Source organism: Corvus kubaryi, unplaced genomic scaffold (assembly GCF_017639235.1).
Source record: "Corvus kubaryi isolate FWS band 111438036 unplaced genomic scaffold, C.kubaryi_AGA036_p1.0 133, whole genome shotgun sequence".
Taxonomy (NCBI): Eukaryota; Metazoa; Chordata; class Aves; order Passeriformes; family Corvidae; genus Corvus; species Corvus kubaryi.
In genome coordinates, this window is record NW_024580667.1 from 1,606,773 (window position 1) to 1,634,171 (window position 27,399).

Consider the following 27,399-nt stretch of genomic DNA (forward strand, 5'->3'; position numbering starts at 1 on the left):
CCTTCCTGGGACACCTCCAGGGATGGAGACTCCAAACCTCCCTGGGCAGCCCCTTCCAATGCTTGACAACTCTTTCAGTGAATAAATTCTTCCTGATGTCCAACCTGAACCTCCCTGGAACAGCTTGAGGCAGTTTCTTCTTTTTCTGTCCTTTGTTCCCTGGGAAACAGACAACACCTACTTGAAAGGAACAGGGGAGAAAACACCAAAAATTTATCTGTGAAATACAATGATGGTTACTAAAAAGGCAGTTATATGCAGTCATCCATGCATGTACAGATGGTCAGTTATCCAAAATATCGGTGAATCTGTAGTTTCCCTGCAGGAGACTCTGCATTGGCTTGCGCTGAGCAAGTGCAACTCATCACGGTAGTACAGAGATCAAGCACTGCTGCAGGGGATGCAGCACATCATATTCAACTTGCTGCACTTAACACAGGACAAGAATGTGGCTGGAAGATGTGGAAAGGGCTGGACAGGACACAGGATGCATCCTTAATTGCCTGAGTGGTCTTTTCCAGTGTCTGCGTTGCTAAAAAGTAAATTGCTGTGAGCCTAACTGATTGTAACTGAAGAAATAATGCAGATATAAATCATGGACTTGCATGCAGAACCTCATGGAATTTGCAAGTTGCGAGATAAATCCTGAAATACACATGATTTCTGTATCTAGTTCTTGTTTGGATTAACCATTCACTGACTTTTCTCAATTTTTTATTTGAAAAAGGGGGTTTTGCACATTCTGTATTTAGGAACCATTTAATTCACTACTGCAATGCAGTTTCAACTCAGATGCAATCCAATTCACATGCCAGTCTGGCATTACCTATCTTTGAAATTGGACAAGACATACACTTCTTTATAGGAGGGACCAAATAATTTCTAAGTGCTAAAGATCTGTTTTTTGTCAGTTCTAGCCAAAAAATTTCAACCAAGATATTTTTCCCAGAAAATTTAGATTGTTCAAAAAAAAAAATACAGATCATAAAGAGAAATATTTCTATTTAAACATTGAATTTCACTGACTTAAGTAATCTTCTTTGATTATTTATTTATTAGTGGGGTTTTTAAGTCAGATGGCATCCTCTGCCCAGCCTGCAGCCAGGGGCTCATTGTTGCCTCCCTGACAGGAGATGTAGGTGGTGCATCTGTGGATACATCCTGGTGCTAAGAAGCACATTCTCCTTGGAGCAGAAATGTTTCCAAATCAGTTCTTTTTTTTCTTTTTTTTCTTTTTTTTAATTTTTATTGAAGCATTCTACAACTGATTTTGGTTGATTTGTTTTTTTTTTTTTCCCAGGCAAGCTTTATTTTTCCTTTGTTTTTCTTCCTTTTAATTTTCTTTTCCCCTTGATGAGCTTGATACTTGATTTTCCAAGCCGGAAGAACAGCTCAGAAGTGCCTCAATGCTACAAAAGGCCCCAGCTCTCCTATCTGAACACCCACAAATGAGAGGGTCTGTGGTTCCAGATCCCTTTCATCCACATGGAATTGTCTACAACACTGTGATACGTATTTAAGTGCTTCTCTGAACATATTGCCTCAGCTCCAAGAGCTGTACCTGTGATTTTCTATCCTTTAGTGTCAGCTCCTCAGAAAATATCATCCCATGTTCACTCCTTGTCTTTGCGTGAGCCAAGTGACATTGCACTGAAGTTATTGTCGTGTGTTGGAAAGCTGGAGGCACATCTATCTTGGGAATGTGCCTTCATTATTTAGGCAATAAAAAAAAAAGGATTTTTGGTTTCTCGGACCTGATTCACACCCTGCTTAACAAGGTTCTTGATTGCCTGGCATTGCTCTGGCTTAGGAGATGCTGAAATTGCAGTGAAATGAGGGGCACAATGAAAGCTACTGGACAAACAGTTTAAACTCAGGAATGAACACTGGCATAGATATTGGCTTTTACTCTTAGTTTGCTTTCAAGGTACAGAATTAAAGACCTTCAAAGTACCACCTGATGTGTGGACAGGAACTGAATTCAGGATGCTTATAGCTGATATCTGAGGTGCATAAATCTGGCTCTGAGGTGTTGAGTTTAAGGTGTGAGTGCTCTGGAGGATAAACAGGGACTAAACCAGCAGCTTTAAAATGCCTTCCTCTCAAAATCAGGCCAGGGGAGCCAAGCTGAACAGGCAGAAGAGGCAGATTCCCCAGAGGGAACACGAAGGAGAGAGAACCAGAAAAATTCCCAGCAGAGCCTCTTTGTTTCTGTTGCCAGCAGTTATCACCTCCCTGCAAAAGGTAACAAACCCAGAGCACCCTTTTCTCCGATCCAAAAGCCTACCTGTAGGGACAACCAAGCTCTACCACCTTGGAAACAAAGGGATAAGAAAGACTTATCCAGGATGGGCCCTACAATGGCCAGGATCACTCTTGTTTCTGTTCTCATCCTCTGGGCTGCTGCACGACAGGGAAGGGGAGATGAAATTACAGGTGAGTGAAGCAAAACTGGCCAGAGAACAGCTTAGTTTGGATGTGGGATAGATATTTCTTTGAAATAAACCAGCCAAGGTGGCCCTCTCTGGAGAACTGGCAATGTCCCAGCGACCATTTAAGGATCCTCTGTTGATAATTAAACAGAGAAAATCTAACCAAGCAAAAACGCAACCTTTGTCTTCAGCCTTTCATCCTCGGGCAAAATCCTTGTCTTTTCCTTTGTGCCAGAAATAAACAAGGAGAATTTCTGCTTTGTCTTCAGTATTGTGCAAATTTTTAATGAAAGTTGTCTTTAAAATAAGCTTTAGGAGGAAATGATGTAGTAATGTGCCTGGCAAATTCCTAGAGGTGCATAAAGTGAGGCTGTAGAAGACATACTTAAATATCATCTGTGGTGTGGGCTGTAATTTTGAAAAACCCTAACCCAATTGTAACTGCTAAATGAACTCCTAATTTACTCGTCATTTCTGCTTTGATTTATGTAGATGAGAAAATACTGTGATTTTGGCTGCTCTTTGTTGCTTTTCTTTACCTAAGTGGTTTTGTGAGTCTCAGTTAAATATAAACCATATTTCTTAGAACCTTGCAGACTTTTCTGTTATTCTGTCAAAGCCACAGGTGAAAAGAGGCTTGTAATGATTAGGGCCAACAGAACCCCCATCCTAGTGCCATTTAAAGTAAATAGTGTTGACTTTAAAATTTGGAATTTGGAGAAAAATCGAGCCCGTGATCCATTTTTTTTTTTTTCATGTTTTTCAAAAGTAAACTTGAATCTGCCCTCCAAGAATCTGTTCCAACAGACTACGTTTAAGGTTATGTCAAGATAAGAAAGGGGCTTATCTTTTGGTCTTGCTGCTCTCCAGTGAGAAAAGATTTTGCAGATCCCAGTGGTTCCTGTATCACTTGAGGGGTGAAGTTTCCAGAACTGCAGCTCTGTCTGTGGCGTAAATGCTGTGAAGCATTTTTTGCTGCTGTTTTTTGATCATGCTCTCAGTGCTGACCTGGGTTTAGCCTTGAGTTCTAAGGAGCCTGCTCTTGTGCAGCCTTTGCTCCCAGGCTTTCCTCTCAGTATTGGTTTCTGTTAATAAAGGGTTTTGCTTTAATTGTTTATGCTCTTGCTTAACGTTAAAAAAAAAAAAGATATTTTCCCTGATGGTACTGAAAGCTGGTGGTCTCTGGGAAAAAATTGTAAAATCCAGAAATGATAGGTGTAACATATCCATACTAACAGCAGGTGACTGCCTTCTGCTGTGCCACTGACTTCAGCTTTGAGTCACTGAAAACAACAGCCAGTGCATTTTAATTCCATTTGATTGTGCCATAATCCCATAGACGGGAGTAATGAGAACAGAAAGCCAATTTGCTAAAGAGCCCAAATTGATCCAAGCCACATTGCTCAGCAGCAAACTGCTGTCAGCAAAATAATTGAACTCTGTGAGTGTCAAAGCTTGTTTTGAACGGTACAGAAGTGATGGATGGGGCAAAGGTTGGTGGTGCTGCACCTTTCCCTGCCACCTTCAGTCCAGCTTCTTCCACTGAGGGCATCTTTTTGTACCACCCTAACCTTATCTGAAAGCTTCTCTTTAGGCTTTGGCAGTCTCATTCTACACCTAGTGCGTGTACATATATATATACCTACTATTAATGTTTAAGTATGAAATATGACTTCATATCTGCTCTGACAGCTGTCGCTTCCAATTATAAACTGCGTCTAATTCTACACCATCTTATTCTCAGTTTCATACCTGTATTTATGTTGCACATTGCTGTAGAGACTAAGCCAGCTCAGCTGACACTGGAATTTTTAACTTTCCAGTGCTACATCCTCGCTGTGGCCTGAGCTCTGCATGGACAACACGAATCCTCAGTGCTCTCCTTACTCAGTTTTTCCCTTCCAGTCCCTGCTTTGCTCTTGCCAGGCTTTACGTGAGCTCTGGAGAAAAGGAGGGGTCATAGGGATGAGGAACAAGGCTGAGCTCTTGCTTCTTACCTGCCCTACTCTCCTCTAATTTATACTATCACAGTCTGGTTCCTTAACACATGAGTTTCTCTTTCTCATTTTCATAGAATAAAATTTGTCCTGCTCCTCCCTCCTTCCCGGGTCACAACAGATGTTTGTGCACTTTCTCCAGGGAAAGGCTGTAACCAAAATTATTTAGGTATTGCTTCTGTTCCACTCTGCCATTCAGGTTACAAACTAATTAAAAAAAAAAAAGCCAAATAAAAAAGCTGAAGCAAGATTTTCCCCCCCCACACCTACATGCCTAGAAGCATTTGCAGAGAAAGGTATTCTTGGATCACTCTTAACACATGGCAAGGGAATGCTTTCCAAAATGCAATGACAGCTGCCTGTTTCTTCTCAGGCACTTGTGCCTCATGTGAGGTGTTAATGGATCAAATGCATTGAATAAAAAGCACCCCCTGATCTCTGATTTCTGCTCCAGAACCCATGTTTGTTTTCCTTTCCCCTTCTCCCAGAGAGTTACCCTAAAGTTAGCCAGAGGGAGAGACCACCTTGCTTTCTCTGGCTCACTTCTCCTTCTATCTCCTCCTGCACAGCCACAGCTGGGTCCTGGGCAGTACTCCATCCCAGCCTTTGGGATCCTCTCCTGGCTCAGGCAGGGTCTGGGCTGGAGCCAGGCTTTGAGCCAGGCTTTGAGACAGGCTGGATGACTCCCTGCCCCTCTTGACCACCTCCTTCCACTCCCTACTTAGGCACAAAGAGCAGCCCTGGTGCCTTTCAGGGATGTGAACACCTTTCAGCCACTCTCCCAGAGCTTCAGGGACCGGACACAGAGGTGCCCTGCTGGAGGCTGGGCAGGAGGAACAGGCAGGGAGTGGGGCTTCCAGCTATGCCTTCACTCAGTATTTTCCTGCTGACCTGCTCCCAGCAGCAGCACAGAGTCCCTGGAGCCTGCTGGGAGGTCTCTGGCTCTCACATGCACTCCCTGGAGCACAACCCGGCATCAGCTCTGCCTTTTGCTGCAGGAGGATGCACAGATGAGTGAGGCAGGGCAGGGCTGGGCTTCCAGGGGCCGTATCTAGACATCATGTCTAGTCCATGTTTTCTTCTGGGGACAGTCCAGAAGAAAACATGGACTAGACATGATGTCTAGACCCATTTGTGCTACAAATGGATTGTCCATTCCAAAGCTCTTTTCCTAGTCCTGCTCAAATTGCACAAATGTCTTTTGTTTAGCTGGAAAGCTAAATGTGATAAAAGCACAGGATTCCTGAAAGCCTAACAATTCTGGTTTGTCTTCTTGAATTGTTTTTAACATGTTTCATCTTTTCAGGCAGGAGATAAGTTGTACAAATAAGATAAGCTGTAAATGTTTTAATTGTATGCCTGTTGTGTATATTGTGTTAGCTTCAGTCTGTCTGTTGGCTGACCCTGGTGCCCTCAGAGCTCTCAGAAAAAAACAGTCCTGCTATATTTGAATCTCTGCAGCTAATTCATATTTATTAAAGTTTCTTCTGCTTTGGCTAGAGGATGATACAGGCATTTTAATTCCATCCGATCTGTTTCCCAAATGGGACACAGGGTGACTCAGCCCCTCTGGCTCCTATAACATCTCATTAGGGAGCCAGCCTGATGTCTGTGACATGACTGTAGGTTGCTTACTGCTAATTCTTAAACTCCATCTGCTTTTGTTGCTGTTGTTGGGCTTTCTTTCTGTTGTTTGCTGTTGGGGTTTTTTCCCTATCCCTGCTGAAGTATTTCAGTTTTAAGTACAGCATGTAACGAGTTCACTCCTCATCAGAAATGGTTTCAGAACTCTGGAAGCTGAGTCCCTTCCCCAGACCTGTGTGAAATGATGTCGTTAATGGCCTTATCACTGACTTTGTTTATACTCGAAGTCAATGATGCACTGCAGGTTTCCAGTGGCCTGATCAACAAGGCCTGCTGCAAATGCAGAGAGGCAGCACAGGATCTCCAGGAACACCTTTTGTGTCAATACGTGGAAGTGCTTCCCACTGATGTATGAGTACCCAGTTTTAGCCTAGGGTGATGTCTGAAGGATGTCTTATTCCAGACATCTACTGTGACTCATCTGCCCATGAGTTCCTCGCCCTTTGTTCCCTTCATAACAGGGGGGAGTGATGAAGGCTTTGGCAGCAGGAGGCTGGAGCGGGCATTTAAAGTACTGGGATGACTCTGCCCTGGAAGTGCCTATTGTGCTCTACTGTTAATTTAAATTAACATATGTAAATGTCCTTAATATTAACTTGAGTTAAATTGCCCTTTTTCCACCTCGAACCTGAAGGCACCAAGAACTCTTTGAATTTTCTGCCAATCTGCATCCTTTCATGACCAAAGTGATGCCTATGACAAGCAGTCACTACCAATTCTTTCTTGTGTCTGTTTTTTGAAGTGATGCTCTTCCCAACATCAGCCTTCCTGGAAATCATTCATCTGTGTTGGTTCTGTCACTGCTTTCTCATAACACTGTTTTTAACTGGATACTGCAGGGAACTTCTGCTCCGGGGTGACAAGTTAATGCTGATCCCTTTCTTTCCTGTTTCTCTCCCCTAGAAAAAGGGCTCTCTTTGCTTGGGTACCATCTGTGCAACTACACCCTGACCAAAAGTGTGTTTAAAATGGTTACCTACCAGGAGTCCTATGAGAAGAACACATCCTGTGGAGGGTGGATCCCGTGGATGGTGTGTCCCCGGACACACTACAGAACACAGTTTCACATGGTCCAAGTCCCTGAAACCATCACTCTCACAGATTGCTGTGAAGGATATGAACAAGTTGGACTCTACTGCTCTCTAGGTAAGTTTTAGTCAGATTAAGAGAGGAAATAAATGCTTCTTAGGGAAGAAGATTCACTTCAGCTGAGATGTGTAAAGGCTTAATTCAGTCCTAGGCCACAGGTTCCTATTCACTGAAGTAAATGAGTCTGCAAAAATGTACAGTAAACTTTGTCCAGCGTGGCAAGGAGTAGACATAGCAGATTAAAGCTCCTCATTCTTGCTCTTTGCCACCCCTAGTCACAAATTCACTAAACTTCCAGGGGAGCCTGAGGAAGGCACCTGCTTGTTACCCCTCCAAGGGCTCATTACCTGTCTGGGTTCAGGCCAATATCCCTGGCCAAGAGCAATAATTCACTGCCTGGTGCAGTGTCTGCTCTGAGCCTGCCTGCATTTACACCAGGAGCTTTCTCCTCAAAGCTAATTCAGGATGCACTTGGTATAACATCTCCTTTGATGTGGAGCAGGGTTTGTTCCCAGATTACAAACCCAGTTTTGGTTCAAATTTAAAACAACCTATCACCTCAGGGCAACTTGGTACCAGATGCTTTCCAACCAAAACTGCACTAGGACCCATTTTCTTAGGGCTTCTGTGGTTACCTGGGACTATGTGGGAGGTCTGAAAACTGGTGAACTTTTTGGTGGATCTGATCTAACATCTGAGTCTTAATGAGACTGCTCAGGAAGACTTAATCACCTTTGTCTCAAGATGGGAACTTTTTCCCCTTCCCACATCAGGGTTACCAGTTGTCAACCAGAAATTCCCAATTTTATCAGAACTTGAGATGTAGATGGAGGGGATTCCTTGGGGAAAAGGAACTTTCTTTCTCTAATGGATAAATTTAGATGCTCTTAAGCTGAACAGGCATCTTGAATTATCTAAATTGTTGAACTGTTCTGTCATCCAGAAAAGTTCTGCAGGACATAGTTTTGTCTCCTATTTTCGTATGACATTGCATTTTCTCTATTTCCACTCTACAGTAGGGCCCTGGGCATTTCCACAATCACACACAGGAACACCAGATTGAAAGGAAAGGTCCTGTTGCAGCCCTAGCCCTTGTTTTGGGTCATAAGACTTGGGTGACTCAGATCTGTGGGAATGTCCCCAAACCTGCTCCTGCACCGAATCATAATGTGGCATGAGGGGGGATGAGCTATATGTCCTGTCATGGGATCTGTCAAGAGCAATGTGTTCATCCCACATTTAACTTGCTTCAGAGCATTGGAAAAAGAACTTCCAAACTTTTTTTTTTCCCCAGGCATTTTCTCCACAGTCACAGGTAGAATATTGTGTCTAGCAGGATTTTAACAGAAGGAAGCAAACACAGAAGTGGTCGATGTGTTTTACTTGTTCCTAAAATGATTTGCTAGAGAAGAGAAATTAAAGCATTATTTTTAATTTACTGTATCCTGCCACTGTTTGGCTCCGTGGCTGTTGTGGAGTCTCAGCAAAGCAGAATTTGAGCTGCAGGTTACTGTGTGTCCAAGCAGATTTATCAGACAGGCAAAGGACCTGCTGTTGATCATCTGTATTTTCCAAGCATCAGTTTCACGCTGGGGAAAGTCTCCAGTATGTCTAATTATGGTTGAAAAGTTACTTCAGTGAAGTCTTTTGGACATACAGGCATGTGCATACATGTGTGCCTGTAAGCATCAAATGGCAAGACTGAGGTAACCAGAGAAAAAGGCTTTTTAATGCTGTAGTACAAGGAAAGAGCTGTGCCAGCTAAATGTGAAAGAGTCACCGTGGTTGTCACTGTTTGCACAAGAAATTCAGGTGTTTCTGAACCTCTGAAAATCAAGACCATCTTCTTGTGAGGAAAAAAAAAAGCATCCTGTTAATGCTTGAAATATTTTTCTCCCAGTATAATCTATGTCTCTTAAAAGCATCTCTAGGGATATTTTAGGCTTGAGACCTGTTGATGATTCTGTTTCATCTAACAGGAACAAATCTGTAAATCTCTTACTGCAGAATTTCCACCCTGCTCTTGCCATGTTGTTGATACACTGGGCAAGTTTGTCCATGAAATACTGTGGTCACCCTGACACTTTTTCCTGTCAAAGTTAATTTGGGAATATTTTAAACCATTTAAGGATTTGTATGGCTTCTAGGTGATTTCCGTGTTTACATTATTCCGGTATCTTTGCTTTTCAGGGCATTAGTCATAAATTCTGTGAATGGTAATGCACTGTCTAGACACAGTCTTAAATAAATGATGAGAAGAGAAACTGGAACTGCAGAAATTACTGCACAGCACGCTGTTGAACTACTGTTATTTTCTTCTTGATGTTATCCATGCTGACGTGCTCTCCATCCTGCCAGGAGTGGAAAGGTCTCCATGACCTTTCACAGCAACCTGCTCCTGGCCACTGTTCACCTTCTCTTCCTAGAAGGAAACATTTACCCCTGCCTGGGATATGGCAGGCCCTGCTTTTATTATTTCTTTACTGTTGGGGAAAAAAATGTCCAGATCATTGGTCAAGTTGCTGTGGTATTTCTCACTAGTTGTGTGTCTATCCATTGGGATAGTGTTACAGATACATACACAAATGACTTTGACATTTTGAAATAACAGCTGGAAAGTTAAGTATCTAAAAGTTAGGAAGTGCTGGAATTAATTCTAAAGGTAGAATTAAACAAAACAGCCTTCGTTTTCTCTCTTTGTGCCCGTGCTTGCAGATTAGTGAGTTCTTTTAATTATCTCATCCAGCTTTGCAGTGCCCCAAGGACCACATTTCCCTGTGCCCAGGGATGATGGAGTCCCTCTAAGGAGCTCCTCAGAGTGTGCCATCCTGACCTCCACATTCAGTGCTCTGCTCAGCCTCTCACTGAGTAGAGAACTATTTATCACCTCTTAAGGTGAATCCTGGGGAATTCACAGGCAGCAATTTGTCTTCATGAAGCCTGTGGGAAGCGAGGGAGCTTCTCTGTCTTTCACAGATGGGCACCTGTGCTGCAGAGAAACTGAGATCAAACCATTCTGTGTTGGTTTCAGACCCACTTTCAGACACCTTGGGTGCAGCTTTAATTTTTTCATAAATTCATTCTGATTTTCATGGTGCTTAGTGCTGCTTTTAACATGTGTGGTTGGGGCACAGGGCTGCAGGTCAAGCTTGTGGACCTGTGAAACCCACAGCTCTGAAAGGTTGTTTCACCATACAAAACTTCTCCCTGCATCTTGTCTTTTAGGTAGAGATAGGATCCAATTCTCCAGGCTTGCTTCCAGCTGCTTGAATGGATGGTATGGTTACTTCTCCTGTGACTGGCTTGCTGCCCACTTTCCAGCATAAGATGAAACCAGAGAGCTCCTTATCTGCCATCTAACCCTGCCTGATCCCCAGCTGGGGAGGGAAAGAGTGCATCAGCACATGATGAAGACTCGTCTTTAAGCACACGTGTACAAAAATGCCTTGAAATAAGAAGGCCCAAGACAACTTTAAGTGTGGAGTTTTTTGAGAGCACTTGATTTGCATTGTTAAGGTCACGCTTTAATCGGAGTGTGCTTTGTGTGCACAGCTTCCTAAGGTTTCCAGAAAAATGTCTGCAAAGTAAAAAAATGTTCATTGTAGGTGCCCAAGCAGCTCCTCAGCAGTGCTGGGACCTTTCAGAGCTGGCACACAGATGTTCCCATGCTGACTGTAACCAGAGCAGCAGGAGCTGGGGCACAGCTGTCCTGAAAGCCAGGGGACAGTGGTGTCACATATGGGCAGCACTGCAGCTTCAGCCTGGCGTGGGAAAGGTGCCAGAATGTCCTATGGGACCTCACCCAGAAGCAGGTGGCTCTGGTTGCCCTGCAGTTTGGGTCCCTTGTGTGCCCCCAGCAGCTGCAGAAATAGGATTGTCAGTGTCCCTGCCTGTTCCCAGTGGTGTCTGCTGATGGGAATCCCTTCTGGGAATTGCCTTGTCCCTTTTTGAGCCCACTGGAGCTGTCTGCCTCCACACGCCCTGTGCTGACAAATTGCAGAAGTTCCCTCCCGTTTGGGTAAAGAAGTGAGTTCTTTCACCCATTTTATTCTTTGGTGAAAACCGGCTCTGCCTTCACCTTGCCTTTGGGATTTTGTAAACCTTGATCACATCCCCCTCAGCCTTCTCCCCTCCAAGGCAAAAGTCCCATCCAAGAAGGGTGCTAAGTATTTGTCAGATGCTGGACCAACATAAAACTCTGTTAGCCCCTGGAGAGGCAATCAAGATGGAAAATGTCCATCTGAGCAAGCAAAGCCTACCAATGCTCAAAGACCCCAAAACCAGGGTTGTATGATGAAAACTGCCAGCCTGCCTTTGGAACAGACTTTCCCAGGAGCTTTCTCTACAATTTCATAGATTTGCCTCCCCCTTCTGATACCTGAGACAAATGCAGGGTGCTGGTCCCTGGCTCTGCCACACCTTCTGGATGAAACCATCCCTTCCAGATGGAAGGAGGGAGAGGGAAGGGGTTATGGCTGAGTTAATGTTGTCCCTCAGCATCACTCTCCTGGGAGATGGCCCATCCTGCAGTCACAGCAGATCCAGCAGCTCTCCAGTGGGCAGGCTGGCAAGTGACCTTTGGTTGCTAAGCTGCAGTTCTGCTTCCATACATTTATGTAAATAAAGGAGGAGAAAAGCCTGTACTTCATCCAAATGACAGAGGAGTTGGCTGGCTTGCTCCTCAGTGCTTGCTTGGTAGGTGACTGTCCCCAGCATGATTGAAGAGGAGGGCATAAATTGGATTTCCAAAGTGCATCTGGTACAATTAGGCAGAAATGTGAAGTGAATCCATCTCCGCTTCCGCTGATCCGAAAAGGATGACCTTTTGATTTCAGATAAATATCTGCTGTGGCACCCAGCCAGGATTCAATAGTGTTTTCTGAGATTGCATGTGACTCATTAAACCATTTACACTGCAGTTAAACACACCAAAAAAAAGAGACCCAGGTGGGAAAAAAAAGCTGCTTTGAACCTCAAACCTGCTTGAACTGCACCTGAGTCTCAGAGCTGGAGGAATTTACACGCCTGGGTCCAGCTTGCCAAGATCCACCTGGTTTGAGCAGTAAGAAGCACTGGTGAACAGGGAATTTCCTAACACAGGGCAATCCCTTGGTGCTTGTGTTTGTGCAGGCTCCAGTGTGAGAGGCTGCTTAGCTCCCTGCCCAGGAGGCTGAGAAGGAGCAATCACAGGAGACTGGGAATGCGTGTGAGACTCAGCTAAGGGCAACCGAGGCTGTATCACACCTTAATGGGGCTTTTAAAATCAGGAGGGATATTTCTAGGAGAAGGACCTGTTTGGGGGAAACACCTGTAGTGCCAGCCCCAGAGAGAGGAGGACCTGGAATGTGCATGTGGCAGCAAGTAATGTAGATTTAGTTTAAATCTTGATTAGTCAAGATAATTTCCCTCATTAAGAAGGTTACTTTGCTGAGGCCAAAAGCGCTAGATTCACTATCCCCTCTGCTTCTCAGAAACCTCACATTTACTCTCATTCAGAGCCTTGGGATAACAGAAATTGGAAAGCCACAGAACTGACTGTTCATGATAGATTTATAGTTTGCAGTGAACCTTTCACTTGCTATGGGCTTTATGACGACAAACGTGGTTTTCCTGCACCACAACGGTTTCTATTGCAACAATCAGGTTCCTTTCTCTCCTGGCTGACTTTAATTGCCCAGTAAAGGATCAAAACCCTATAGGTGCAAAATGAATGGAAAAGAGAATTCTTTCAGGTTGATTAGAAAGACCAGAGCTGAGCATTACTTGGAGCTGTGTTTGAGAGTGTGGGTAAAGAAATGAGTTTGTAGGGCTTGGAAATATTTTCTCTTTCCACAGAAGAGATTTTGTGCTGGCACTGACCCAGGACCACTGTCTGCCCTTGGCTTGGGAAGCAGCAACCTCCTGCCTTAGCTGCCCTCTCTGCAAGGCTCTCTGGCATGGGCTACCAACCTCCTGGAGTGGCCAGCTGGAACAGAATTACTGCAGCTAAGGTTAAATTTGTGCCACAAAATGTTAAATGAAAGTTCCCAATTTCTATCTTAGACAGTACCTGTTTCCTTTATCATTATGTATTATTTGGATTAGTCACAGCTGACATCAGGCACATTTTCTGTTTCGCAGTGCTTCAGTGTCTCCACATTTAGAAACGTAACTGTCCACCCATCCATCCATAATTATTAATGGAAAGTTATAAATTCAAAATTTCTGTAACAGAAACGTCATGGACAAGAGAAAAATCTGAGAATATTTACACCCTTGGAATGAAATAATGATATTTTAGGCTGCTGTTTTCTCCCCATTAAAACCTCGGAACAGACGTGCTTCTAAAATGAGGAGGAGGTGTTTGCTATAAATTAAATATCACAATTTTGTGGAAACAACTTTCTGTATTTTTGTTCTCAGAAATGTTTTTGTTACTTAGCACTCAACAGATCCAGTGTATTCTCCTCAAGACCTGGTATTTGTCCAGTGAAGGATATGGAAACATCTGATTTTCCTTGCACGTTCGATACTGAATGTCCAGGGCTGAAAAAATGCTGCAGTTCTTCCAAAGGAGCAGGCTGTGTGGATCCCATGCCAGAGGGTATGTTACTGATAAATTCAACACTGCTTCTAATAGAAATATCCTTAATTTTCCCTTCTGAGGGTGGGAGTGGGCAGGAAAACTGTTACCATAGCTCTTCCTAAAACAAATACGGGAATCTGCCTTGGTTGAATTCCAGGATATTCAGCTTCAGCGCTTGCACCCATGAGCACTGAGTGGTGTGTGGGTGCTGTGGGTCCAGCAAACCTTCACTGGCTCCCTCCCCTTGGCTGGCTCCTCTGCCTGTGGCATATGGCAAACGAGGCCCTAGCTGGTGGCTGTTCGTGGGCCCTTCACATTTGCCAAGTTAAATCTTGCTTTGTTTCCTCAGAGACTCCCTAAAGCTCTGTCGCCTTCTGCAGCACCAGCCCTCAGATGACTTGGCTGTTTTATTTCCTACACTGCAGGGAGGACGTTCTGGTACAACGTGACAGTGCTTGTGAAAATGGATTTTAATGAATTAATCCGGGTGGATTCCCACCTTCTGAATCATTCCCGCCTTTTGCACTCTGTGGTATGTACAAACACAAACGCTTCCCTCGTTGTGCCCATGATTCTGTTACTCAGGGGCCACTCTTTGCTCCCCCTTTGTTCTGCCACATTGATTTTTTTTGGCCCTATTTCTGATTATTTCTGTATTTCTGATTACTGAATGCCAGCTGCGTCCTTAAGCAGCTCAAGTATAATGAATTTATCAGCTTCTTTAGCAAATTTTTCAGGTCTCTTACCAGGGCAATTTAAAGACATGCTGAAATAAAGGGGTTTTTCCTGCTTAGGTGGTGCTTGCTCCAGTTCTGTCTCAGTTCAGTTTTGGGACTATGACAGACTGGGACCAGACTTCAAGACCTTCAAAGCACGATGTTTTCTGATATGGAATTCCCAGTTAAAGTTTTCCAGAGACAAACCTATCTGCCATGATGTGCTGGCACTGATGGGCAGGAGAATAGAAATGTTAACAAAAGCATGGGTGTAATTCTTCCTCCTATTTGATTTCCCCTTCTCATATCCTGAAAAAGCAGGAAAGCCTGGTCCTGTTGCTGTGTAGCAGGGAGTAGAGGACAAGGATCCACCAAGGCTTTTATATCTTGGAATAAAACAAGCTATGTGAAAGACAAGCACTCAAGAAATGGGGAATTGAGGTGGAGCTGTTCAATAAGCTTCTTCTCAGAGTGTCCTGCTATCTGTTCCACTGACTCCTGATGCTCAGCCTAGCTGGTCCCTTCTCTCATTCCTGACTCTCAGCTGGGATGGTTTGGTCTCTCTGTCGTCTCTCTGTGGCTCTGAATCCCACCCCTCATCCTGAGTCTATTGCTTTTCCTCTTTTTCTTTCTATTCAGTCCTTCTGCCAAAGCATTTTGAGTTCAGCTCCACACCCCCCTTAGCTTGGCATGTCTGTAACATAAATCTGTTGTGAAATGGGGTAATAAGAAGAATTCACCTTGCATAAATACAGGCCTAACTGTTACCACTTTGCCATGGTGTCTGAATTTCTTTCTACACTCAGATTATGATAATAACCATTCCATAATTCATGTGCTGGGAAAGGAACAAGGTGCTCCAGTGTTTGCTGCCCTGTTTTGCAGATTACTGGTGCACTGCAGCACCTGAACACCTCTGTGCACCACATCCAGAGTAATTTTGGGGAAACCTACGCTGGGACAGTGGCCTCCCAGGTTCTCCTTGGAATGTACCATCCAGCTCCTCTGGCAGAGGTTTCCTCCTCCCTGAAGGCCATGGTGAAGCGCGTGTATGAAGTGATTGACGCTGAAGTGCAAGGTCCTTGATTGTAATTCTGTCATATTTTAGGGGTTTTCATCCCTCTTCGGTTGGGATCTCATTTACATGACCATTAATTTGCTTTCAAAGATAGCATAGAGGACCTTGCAAACTTTGCAAACACGGCCCTGACCTTTCTGTTAGCAGATGGAGAGTTGATGATTATTTTGGAGTGAGTAGTTTGGAAGGGAATGCTCCTGAACCCTCAATTAAATTTATTTTCTCCCAATAACATAGTTTTTCAGGTGAAAAAGCAAATAGGTGCATATTTGTAGCACAATCATTAGTTGTATTAAACAGGCTCTTAAAAAAATCTGTTTTCTTGGGAAGCAGATGGACTCTGTTGCCATGTTACTTCCAGTAGCTTGCATGAAACAAGTCATATTTATAGTTTGTTAATTACTATAGCATACTACTACATACTACATTTCAATAGATTAATTTTAAATTCTGTCAATTTACTTATTGCTCTGTATTTATCTGAACATTTTCACTTCTGCAGTGCTTCATAAGCACCATTTTCAACTCTTCTTATTCTGTGTTTACTCAGTCCAGCTTTCAGTGAAATCACTGGGTAGTTCTCCTTCCTCCTGTGCTGACATCTCAGGTTTGGATGGCATCCTACAGGTGCAAGCAGGAGCTGCCCCTAACTGTCCTTCAATTCCAAAGAATTGGGGTAAAAACTGATTGGGTGATAACATCCAGAATGGCTTTAACAGCACTAGTGCAGATTTACACTGAATTTATCATACCCAGAGCCTGATCTACACACATCAGTCAGACGTGTGATCAATCTTGATGCTGCTCTCAATATCTGTGCAAGGTGTGCTGTTCTTCCTAGATGTCAATGAATGCTCCTATGCTGAATTCAGTGCTTGCCCTGAGAAAAGCAGCTGTGTAAACCTGGAGGGTCATTACAGCTGCCACCCTCAGCATGAACATGCCGGGGTCACCCCTCACCAGCTGAGCTCAAGAAAGGAAGGTAAGAAATGGAGGTCTCACCTTGGGAAATACTGAGGATGTTCCTGCAGGACTTTGTGCTCCTTCACAGGAGGCACCTGCTGGGATTTCTGGAACACGAGTGCCCCTTCTCCTCCTGTTGGGAGAAAATGCCACATAAACCTGTTACCTATTTCTGATTGAAGAGCAGGGTATTAATTTCACAGTTTGCTGTTTCATCTATTTCACCCTCAGCTGTCCTCACTCACCTGCCAAAACCTGTTAACTCCAGACCCTGACTGCTTCTCAGAGCAAGTCACTTGTTGTCAGTGCACCTCCCCAGCCTCCTGAGAAACAATTAATGGCATTATTTCTACTATTTTCTTTTTTCCTGTTTTGACTGCAGCCCAGACTCAGTGGTGGTATGGTCCCACCCCAAGCTGCTGCACTGCTGCTGAGCCCTCTGCTGCAAGCAGCTGGAGTTTGGCACTGGCTGAAATAATTCCTTGTGGTACCAGTTCAGCAAAATATACTTACAGCCCACAGACATCAATGGGCCTGCTAATAGGCTTTAAGCTAATGAGATTAATAACTGCTTGCAGATTCGATGCTTTAGTTAGAAAACAATTTTACAATCCCTTAATCTCAAAAATTAAGGTAATGTATTACTTCATGCTTTTGTGATGTGATAATACTTTTATTTTCTATTTATATTACTTCTATTGCTGCTCTTCATGTGGAAAACATGAATGGTATTATTTTGGATTTGCTTTCTTAGAAATACTCTAACTCTTTGATAATATAATTTTCCCCTAGGCATTGCAGCATTTAGTCCAAGTTCAGCAGTAAATGCTGTTAACACTGGCAGTAGCTCTCCTTCTGTAAGGAAATCAAATCTCTTGTCCATAACCAACCAATCTACAAATGCTGGGTGCTGTAAGTAACCTTGGATTTTAATGAATGTTTTCTTGATTTGTGATGGGAACAAACCTCAGTAGATTTGTGCTTCTATGGATGATCCAGCCCTTTCAGGCAAGAGTTACCACAATCCTTTTAACAACACCCTGTTCTTCTTGTGGGAGGAAATAGCTTTAAGTGGTTCTTTGAGAGTTCAGAGAGACAGACTGGATATTCCTGATCTTCATCCACAACTTCTGATCAAAGCTGAAGCTAGAGGAATTAAACTGAGGCCCCTCTAGTGCAGGGGGGAGTGGCTTTTGAGGCATTTGGCAGCTACTTGGCTCAGAGTGCCGGAAATAACTGTGTTCTATTGAAGCAATTTATGAAAACAACCTTTTTTTCTTAGTCTAACCGTCAGCATGAAAGAATTGGAGCTGTGGCAGCAGCATGCCCTGGTCTCTGGCTTAGCACAGGATGTGATGCTCATGTTGGCTGGCCCCAGCTCTCTCCAGCAGAAGTGTCTAGGCTGGGCTCTCTCTCTCTCTCACCAGACAGACTGGCTCTGCTGCAGGGCAACTCACCCTACCCAGTTTAGACACCTCCTCCTCCCAGGAGAGGAATCATCTCTGAAGGGCCCTGTCTTTTCCCATTGACATGACAATGATTGCACTGGACTGGAGTGGAATAAGAGGTGAAGTTCTGCACGCCACTCTGCCCCCAGCCTCTGTTAGTTGGGGTCTGTGTGGGTTTTCCAGGATAAATCCAGGCAACCTTTGCCTGAACAGGTGCATTTTGATGATTAAAGTGACAGGAGGCAAAGCAGGTGTCAACACATGTAGAGTACACAGAGTCACTCTTCCAAGCTTATTCCTGTTGCTTGCACCTGTAGCTCACTGGTTGGTTATTTGTGTGACTGGAGATTTGGAGGAGATTTGGTTGTCCAGAGGAATTGTGGCTGCCTCATCCCTGGAAATGTTCAAGGCCAGGTTGGATGGGGCTCTGAGCAGCCTGTCTAGTGGAAGGTGGAACTGGATGGGCTTTCAGGTCCCTTCCAACCCAAACCATTCTAGGACTCTGTGATTCAGTGGAAATGCATATACTAGAAGGAAATAAAAAGATTAAGCTCTAAATCAGTCATGAGGGGACCTGGTAATGTGAGAGGGGAAGATTCTGTCCTGACATAAAGAGGACCTTACCCTATTGACTGTCAAAGTGCTTGTGTGTAGTGGATTCAGAATAGCACAGTTTAAAGGAGAAATGTTGCTTTTTCTGTGCCAACTCTTCCTGGGACTGCAGCAGATCCCTCTGCAGTTACAAACCATCGAATCCTCAGCGTTACCAGCAACAGCTTTGAAATGTCCTGGCTTGTCAGTTCCACTCTGAACCACACTTTCCAAGTCCGGGTGCTCAAGGGCAATGAGACTGTGCAAACCCTGAAGACAGAGGAAATGCAAATGGATGTGTCTCACCTGGAAGCAGGTGTGATGTATTCAGTAGAGATCAGTTATGAAGCCTGTGGAAAAACCATCATCTCCCGTCAAAATGTTAAAACAGGTAAAGAAACACTTAAAAAAAAATTTAAAAATATATATACTTTTTTTCTCCTCCCTTCTCCTCCCTCCATCCCCACTCACAGTTCAGCAATGATCCTGTGCTCCTCACTGAACAACATTTCCCACCTTCTTCAGCACTTTTTATCTCATCTACTCCAGCATTTATCCAACCCAGAATATCAGGCAGCAGAACTTTGGCCTTAGTTGATAAAGCAGTGCTGGAGCTGATTAGACTATTACAGATATCAGGCTAACCTATAATTATTTTTTTGAAATTTATTTCTTTGGTGCCTGGCACTGCTTTCTGCTGCCACCTATCTCCCAACAGGCCTCATTTTTTCCTGGTTGATGGCTGTGGCCAGTGGGAAATGCAGGCAACCAGTTTGTCAAGGGCTCAGCTGAGCTAACAAGAGTGCCCAGAGGAAGGGCAGATTCTGCTGAATAGAGGATTAAAGGGAATTACAAGGGCTGAGTAAGAAAGCTGCAGACTACCTGCCCAGTTCGGTTCAATTAACTGGTGATGGTAGCTTCCTGAGGCCCTAGTGTGTTGATCAAACATAATTTTGCTTTTCCCCTAGTCTTAAATGATTTCCTAAGCCTCTGTGCAAATAAAGAAATAAATCTCTCCCCATTTTTTTCAAAAAGCAAGCAGTGAACTATTTATTCCTGACCACAGTGAGAATGCTGCTGTTCATGTTTATCCCTAAGAGCCTTCCCTTTGATCAGATGAGGGATGACTCCAGTTTGGGTCAGAAGGGAATTACTCCTTTTGTGGAGGGAAAGTAGGAGGTCTAGTGGTTATGAAAACAGAGGGCTGAACTTCAGAGTATGAAGTTGGAGCCCTTGAAAAAAAGAAAAGTTTTCCAAGGATCAGTCCAAGGAGTAACAGCCTCGGGGTGTTTATACAGGACAAAGCAGTTAGAGATTCCTTGGCTCTTGGTTTTAGCTCCTGTGCTCTGTACATTATCTGTCAGGGCTCACCACACAGACAAGGGGCATGCAGTGCTTTTTGTTGTATTTTCAGTTTAAGAATGTATTTACTATCCCCACTACCAAGATCAGGAAAATAAATAAAAATTGTGACTGGTGGGCCAGAGATGAGCCCACAGGCAATTCAACCCTGAGTGTAACTTCAAGGCAGGAGCTGCGTAGGGCCAGGCCCAGGTATGTGTAAACCCACACATAAAGGTATGTGTACACCCAGTTCTCATGCAGTTGCAATTAGGCACCTAAATATCTCTTTAGGCTTGACAAATGTGCATGTTCTCAATGTATCAGAAGCTTGTAGGACCCTATTGGCTTTATTTTTTTGATTTAATACCGATCTTTCAATCTTGTCCTCCCTTCTTCCATCGTCAGACATTTGTTCTGGCTACATCAGTTTAAACTGAATCCTTTCCTACTTTGTCAGTGTGTTTTAATGTTGTGTCTACAGAGGCCAAGATATTTGCTGTTACTATGAGGATTCTCAACTACAATTTCACTGATGATTTCCATAATTCCAGCAGCTCAGCATATGAAGAATTTTCAAGACTGTTGCTTACAGAGGTAAAATGAAAATATCTCTGGGTGATGCAGATTTTTTTTCAATTTACAATTGATTTAATCAAACAGAGGATTTCATGCCTGGATGAAATATTCCCTCAAAATCATCACACTGTTTCCTGTGACCTTTCTTTATAATTAAAACAAAATTCAACTGACTAGACAGATCAAGCCCTTGGCCTTGTTAGCAATGAAGCCAGTGAGAATTTTCCCCTACAGAAGAGTGAAGGAATTATAAATGCAGGCATGCAACAGAGGCTCCTTTCCTTGGATCTTTAATTTGGCAATAAACTACCAGTAAATTAACTTGAGGCTTTTTAATGGATTATTGAAATGGCATTCCTGGCACTCATTTCAGCACAGTCTTCTCAATAAATGTCTTACTTCTCTCAAAGCTCTTTCTTCTTTTAGGAAAAGTGTCTGGACCAGGCTTTCTTCTCCAGCCCCATTCCTTGCCTGCACACATGTTGCCACTGTCCACAGTCAGGTGTAATCAGCCAGAAACAAAACTTGAGTCATGAAGTCTAATACCAGCTCTCAGCTTCCCAAAAAAAAAAAAAAAAAAAAAAAAAAAAAAGCTGGAGCAATCTCCTACAGTTTTGTTGCACAGAACAGGGCCCATACAGTGGAACTGGGGGGATCTCCATCCAAAACAAGGCTTCCCCAAAGCAAAGGGTGACTCATAATCATGTGTGAATTTAAATGCAACAGAAAACCCCAAAACAATAATGGAGCTTTACATTCAAGGGCAGCAGAGAAGAGGCATTTGCCCAAAAGAAATTGCAAGTTGAACCTCCCGACGTGGTTTTATTTCCCATAGTTGCAAAGTGTTCACTTTTGTTGTGTAGGAGGATTTTGGTGAGTGAGTCTTCTCTGAGATTAATGCAGACCTGATGGGCTTCATCGGGTTGGGAAGAAAAAGGAGCATCACCCATCTGTGTTGCTGCTGCCTCCTTGGGTGTTGGGGAGCACAACATCCCCTTCTCACTTCTTCTCTCCTCATTTTCTTGCCTTCCTACCCTGATATGAGCCTGGACCAGTTAAACAGCTTGTTTGTAGGAATCTTTTTGAGCAAGCTCTGACTGAATAGGAACAAAGCTGTGCTGAATTATGGCTCTGCGATTCGTGCTCCAAGGCATGCTCTGAGGTGTATGCAGGAACAAAAGGCTCAAGCAAGGAGCTGCCTTCTAGACATGTAAGGTAAAACTGCCAGCTCCTGCACAGCTCAGATATTGACAGCAGTGTGCCAGCTTTAACTTTCAGAGTAATGCCATTTGTTCAGCTGAAGTGTCTGCTCACTGGTTTGGTAATTAACCATGATGAAAGTGTGATACTGCCTTGAAGCTGGGCTGTCTCAAACACTTTTTTTTTTAAGTTACCCACCTCCATTTTTCTGGTCTCTCATCCTGAGATTTCTTTGGTTTTGGACTCGGCTGCAGGCTGAACTTGAACTGGGGAGTTTCAAATGCTCCCTGGGAGCTAAAGCCATGCCCACACTTGTAAATAAAACGTGTATGTGACATATAGGGATAACATCAAGGCTCTGCTGCATGCACTTACCAGAACAGTTCAGCTCTGTTGCAAGCAAACAGGTCCAGGGGGAATTCTGCTCCCTTGAGCCAAAATTTGGAACTTGGTTTGTGGGACCTGTGCTCAGATGGATACAGTTTTCAAAGGTGTCATAGAATCATATAGTCACAGAATGGTTTGGGTTGGGAGAGACCTTGAGGATCATCTAGTTCCAAACCTCTGCTATGGGCAGGGACACCTTCCACCAGACCAGGTTGTTCAGAACCCTGTTAAACCTGGCCTTGAACACTTCCAGGGATCCACAGCTTCTCTGGGCAACCTGTGCCAGGGCCTCACCACCCTCGCAGTAAAGAAGTTTTTCCTGATATCTAATCTAACCCTACTCTCTGTCAGTTTGAAGTCATTCCCCTTTGTCCTGTCACTCCAGGCCCTTGTAAATAGTCTTGCCTCATTTTTCCAGTAAGTTCTCCTCAGGTACTGGAAGGTCACAATTAAGTCTCCCCAGAGCCTTCTGTTTTCCAGGCTGAACAATCCCAATTCTCTCAGCTTTTCCTGACAACAGAGCTGTTCTGATCTTGGTGCCTCCTCTGGCCTCCCTCCAGCAGCTCCACATCCTTCCTGTGCTGGGCCCCAGGGCTGGGGCAGCTCTGCAGGTGGAGTCTCACCTGAGTGGGGCACAGGGGCACAATCCCCCCTTTCCTGCTGCCCAGGCTGATTTTGGTGAAGCCCAGCACAGGGGGGTTTTCTGGGTCCCAGCACATACAGCCAGGGCATGTCCAGCCTCTCATCCACCAGCACCCCCAAGTCCTTCTCAGCAGGGTTGCACCAAGGAGACTCATATTACTTTGTGCCACAGTAATCTCTGAAAAATAAGACTTCTCAAACACTTTGAAACTTTTCTTTTTACAGCATCTTCTATGTTCTGTTTATATAAATATTTAAAGAGGTACCTGTTGGCTTCCTCATTCTCAATGCTTCTCTCCCTTTGTTCAGCTTGAGAATTCATTTCCACCCAATATTTCTGCCTTGTACAAATCTGGGAAGCTGAAAATGAAGATTGAATCCCTGGCAGCAGGAAGCATCATTGTGAGGCTCAGGATCACCATGCAGGATCCTGAGTTTCCAGTGGATGCCTTCACATTTGCCCCAGTGCTTTCCTACCTGCACAATGGCTCTGTGCTTGTGGTGGATGAGCAAAACACTGCAGTAGAAGGTAATCTTTATTATTATTGTTTCAAAGAAGAAAGCAAGGCTTGTGTTTTGATCACGTGCAGTATCACCAGTATTCTTCACAAAATAGAGAAACAAAGGATGTGGTTAGTTGAAGAGAAAACCATGGTGTGAGAATTCTTCCAGGGGTTCTATCCATAAGCCCAGAAGGGCCAGCCAAAGGGACACTGGCTGTCCCCAGGTACCCGCAGGCACTGCTTCCCCTCACTGTGTTTAACCCAAGTGGAGCCCTTGGCTTCCCTATTCATTTTCCTCCCTCTCCTCTCTGTCCGTGGCTGGAAGTTTGCCATATCTTCTGGTGCTGAATGGCAGACAGGATTACTGTGGAATATTTGTAGCCTTTAGATACACACACCCTCTAGACAGTGTTGTGCTCCAAGACTGGGGGACTGTATTTGGGCCAGGGTTTAAGAAAAGAAATCTAACATCTTCACTCTAGAAACCCAGCCAGAGAAATTTCCAAATGTCCTTACTGTGAATAGGACTGAAGAAACATGCATGGAATTTACATTAAACCAGGCCTTTGTTTGATCTTCAGTAATCAACACTTTTATCTTCAAAGGACTGAGTTCTGTCCTCAGGTTTCCCAGCTGGCAGAGACAGCAGAGTTCAGAAAGTTGCCTAAGCCAACAGAATGGGTTATTCTTCTCTCTCTGTGTATTAAGCCTTTAAAAGCTTAGTTACTGTGAGCAGGAAAAACTCCCTTTGGAGTTGCAGAGCATACGGAGGTTAAGGAGAACAGGACAGGAAAAAACCAGGAGACAAATTGCACTCGAAGCCTACAAATATCACAGTGGCAACAGAGACTGAACTGCAAGATGCTGATGTGTGCCAAAATACTTTATAAATGTTATTGATCCTGGGACCAAAAGGCTGAGGAGGAAGAAGGCAATAGCTCTGGACTGTCACTTTAGCTGCAGAAAACCAAGTGGCTTCCACACTTATCCGGGAGCACAGCCAACACCTCCACTCCTCCTTAGGGGCTGAGAAAAGGTGTTGCAGTGCTAGGTTTGGTTTAGCAAGCTGCAGCTTTCCCAGAGAGCACAGCTGGGCTGCTTAGGGCAGGGCAGACATTCTGCCCTCCTGTAGTCCTTTTGGATTCCCTGAGCTCCTGCTCTGGCTAGCTGGGCTCTGCAACACAGTGATGGCAGAGGAGGCGAGAAGGGTCTCTCCATCGGGAACCTTTATTGTTTCCTGTTGTTGGCTGGTTCCCAGAACCAGAGTGCCCAAGAGAGGCCTCGTGGTCGGGCAGCAGAGGGGTTTTCTCAGGGGCCCAGGGGCAGTACATGGGCAGAGCTGGGGTACAGGAACCAACAGGGAGAACCCGAGGGAGTGGCCAGGGCTAGGGACAAGGGAAGGGGAGGAACAATGTGGAATAAGAAAAGCAGTGGGTAAATAGACCACCACAAAAAGGGGTTTATTTCTTAGGTCTAACCAAAGAAGAGTTTCTTCAACGTGAGTTTCCTAAGTGGAAAATAAGGAGTGAAACACACGAAGGAAGGACTTGTATAATGGGGTGTTTTGCTTCCTGACCCCGGAGAGGCTCAGGACATGACCTTTGGCAATAAACCCACCCAGATCCTGTCCCCTGGATCCTCCCTGCAGCCTGGCCACCACTAGGCTTTGTGCTTGGTTGAGTGACAGTCCATTTATCTGTCAAAAGCAGGGATGAGAAGTCAGAAGGGACAGCACAACAGAAGGGAGTGGACCAGATCTTCTCGAAGATTCATAAATTATTAAGTTGACTGCCATGATGAAGAGAAACAATAAAATCTGTTGCGTGGGGCATGGTAAGAGAAGAGAAAGGGATGTGTGCTGAGTCAGGCCCAAGATCTTTCTAGCACAATGTCACGTCCTCAGTACCAGCCAGGAGCCAATTCCTGGAGAGGCATCGCCTACCACTAATAATCCCTTAGCCAACAACTGTTTTCAGCTCCAGTACTCCCTGAATCCAGAGGGATTTCTTTGGGTTTCTCCTCCATGAATGTCCCCCATGAAATCAGACAAATCTTTAGCATCTGCAACATCATTTGGGAGGGAATTTCACAGATTTTTACCCTTTGCACATACCCCTTACGGGTATAATATGTAATCAGAATGTACGCAAAGGTGGCTTTTTAAAAAATTTTTGGACTAGGACTGTTGGTTGAGGTGTGTGTGTAGAGAAGTGCCAAAGGTGAAAGGCCAGAGAGGTGCCAAGAGCGCAGAAAGAGAATCCAAAACACATCTTAGCTGAGATGTGATGGTTTAGAGAGGAAAAAAGTGCAGTGTGTGTGTGTGTGTGTGGACGTGCACAAGTGATGCACCAGTCAGCACCAATGTTTTGACCCGATGCATGATTGAACGTGGCCATCAGAGGTGAAGGAATTTGCTTAAAAAGCCGTGCTAAGTGAGGAGAAAGGAAACCCTCAGAGACAATGGAGGCAGTGAATGTAAATGATTTGGCAATTAGCATCTCTCAGATGGTGTTGGAAGCCAGCAAGAGTCACAATTACTTCATAGCGCAGTAAGGAATTCAGGAGATTTCATCTCTGGTGTTCAGTCGATCTCGCACCCTTCTGCATTCCCTCTAAGTGGCTTAGGCTGGAATGTAGTATGGCAGCTGCTGGCCACAGGCACATGAAATTGTCTAATGGAAACTGTCATGGACACAGCAATTACCCAATGACAAAAAAAGTAAAAAGAATTGAAATACTAGCTGGAAGGCAGGAAAAGCAAGCAGCAAGATGAGTGCATGTATGTGCATACACAGGGAATGGGGCACTCCTTTGTTTCAGAGAAATAATCATCCTCATTAATCTGCAGGTTTGCAGGACAAGGACTTAATGTTAATTTGTTATTCAGAACAATTTTCTAGGCTCTGATCAGAATGATTTGTCCCAAGACACGGTTTTTAGCCTCATTTGCTGCTCTCCCTCTCTCAGGGCTCTGAGGCAGCGAAGGTGAGTGCACGAGGGAGTCACACAGGGAGGGCTCACCTGGGATTCACTGGCATTGTTCCTGTTCAAAGGACTAACTCAGCCTTTGCAACTTTTCTGGAACAGGGTGTGAATGGCAACACAAGACTCCAGATATAAATTCCTCAAAGGAGAAGAGACTCAGCAATAAAATAGGTCTACAACTGCATGAAAAGGCATCTCTAACTGATTCAGAGCAGCTGAAATCAAACTTAAGGAACACTCTTAGAGCATCTTCATGCATTGATGAATCAGGATGTCTTTTCTGATACTACCAGAAAGAGGCTCACAGTTTTACAGTACAACTTTTGAGAAGAAAAATTGTATAAAAAGAGATTTTGCCCTTAGCACTTCCTCTGTTAAGAACAGAAGAGTGCTTCCCGTGGGAGTTACTAGCATTTACTTTTTATTTGAAGCAGAAGATTATTTGGATTAAGTCTCTATTTAACGTTGTATCTGCTGGTAGCTAGTGGTAACAGATCTATTAATTACCTGATACATCTGGAGGTGCTGTACACAGAGCTTGGTATAGTGAGTGCTTTTGATAAAATTGTAGTACAAACCTCGAGCATTTTTTCACTTTAAATGTGTTTACTTCTAAAAACAATTATTTAAAAAGTCTTTACTCAGAGAAAATACTTTTCAGAGTACAAGAACAAGAGAATAACAAAACACAGTGTTCTGCATCACTCAGAACTTGGCTGACAGGTAAATGATGAAAAAGGAAGACCACATAAATACATTTAAAAAGGACTACTTAATGATTATTTCTAGCTTAATGCAGCCAGCAGGGAGGCTCTCTGACCCACGTTCTTGTTTTGGCCCCACAGACTGGGATGAATGTGCTTCCCAAGCTGAGAATGACTGCTCTGTGTTTGCAGAGTGTATCAATTTGATGGGCTCCTACCTGTGCAGATGCAAGACAACCATGGATACCAATCCATCCCAACCTGGAAGAAACTGTGAGGGTGAGAAAAAGGCTGGCGTGTAGTTTTTCTTTGCCATGAAACATCGGAATAAGTTGTGGGTTTTCACATCTGCTTTTATTGCATCTGTTCATATAATTGCACCTTTGCAGTCTGTGCCTGAGGGATTATATATGACTGATCTGTAACTTTACTTATTTATTTATTTATTTATTTTATATATATATATTATATTTTCAGATGAAATCTCCCTGAGATCCTCCTTGATAAGCCTGATAACTTCAAGGAGTACTTTTCC

General features: G+C 44.0%; 1 protein-coding gene across 1 annotated transcript in view; it reads left to right on the top strand.

Annotated features, from left to right (window-relative positions):
- Window positions 1-2,360: 2,360 nt before the first annotated feature.
- The window catches only part of UMODL1 (uromodulin like 1), a 49,543-nt gene continuing 24,504 nt past the window's right edge, over window positions 2,361-27,399 (top strand). The window contains exons 1-10 of the mRNA XM_042032709.1: window positions 2,361-2,436; window positions 6,938-7,219; window positions 13,584-13,745; window positions 14,153-14,259; window positions 15,329-15,516; window positions 18,616-18,914; window positions 20,349-20,461; window positions 22,982-23,326; window positions 26,143-26,160; window positions 26,900-27,143. Of these exons, the coding sequence (XP_041888643.1) occupies window positions 2,361-2,436; window positions 6,938-7,219; window positions 13,584-13,745; window positions 14,153-14,259; window positions 15,329-15,516; window positions 18,616-18,914; window positions 20,349-20,461; window positions 22,982-23,326; window positions 26,143-26,160; window positions 26,900-27,143 (1,834 nt within the window). The remainder of the gene's footprint in view (window positions 2,437-6,937; window positions 7,220-13,583; window positions 13,746-14,152; window positions 14,260-15,328; window positions 15,517-18,615; window positions 18,915-20,348; window positions 20,462-22,981; window positions 23,327-26,142; window positions 26,161-26,899; window positions 27,144-27,399) is intronic.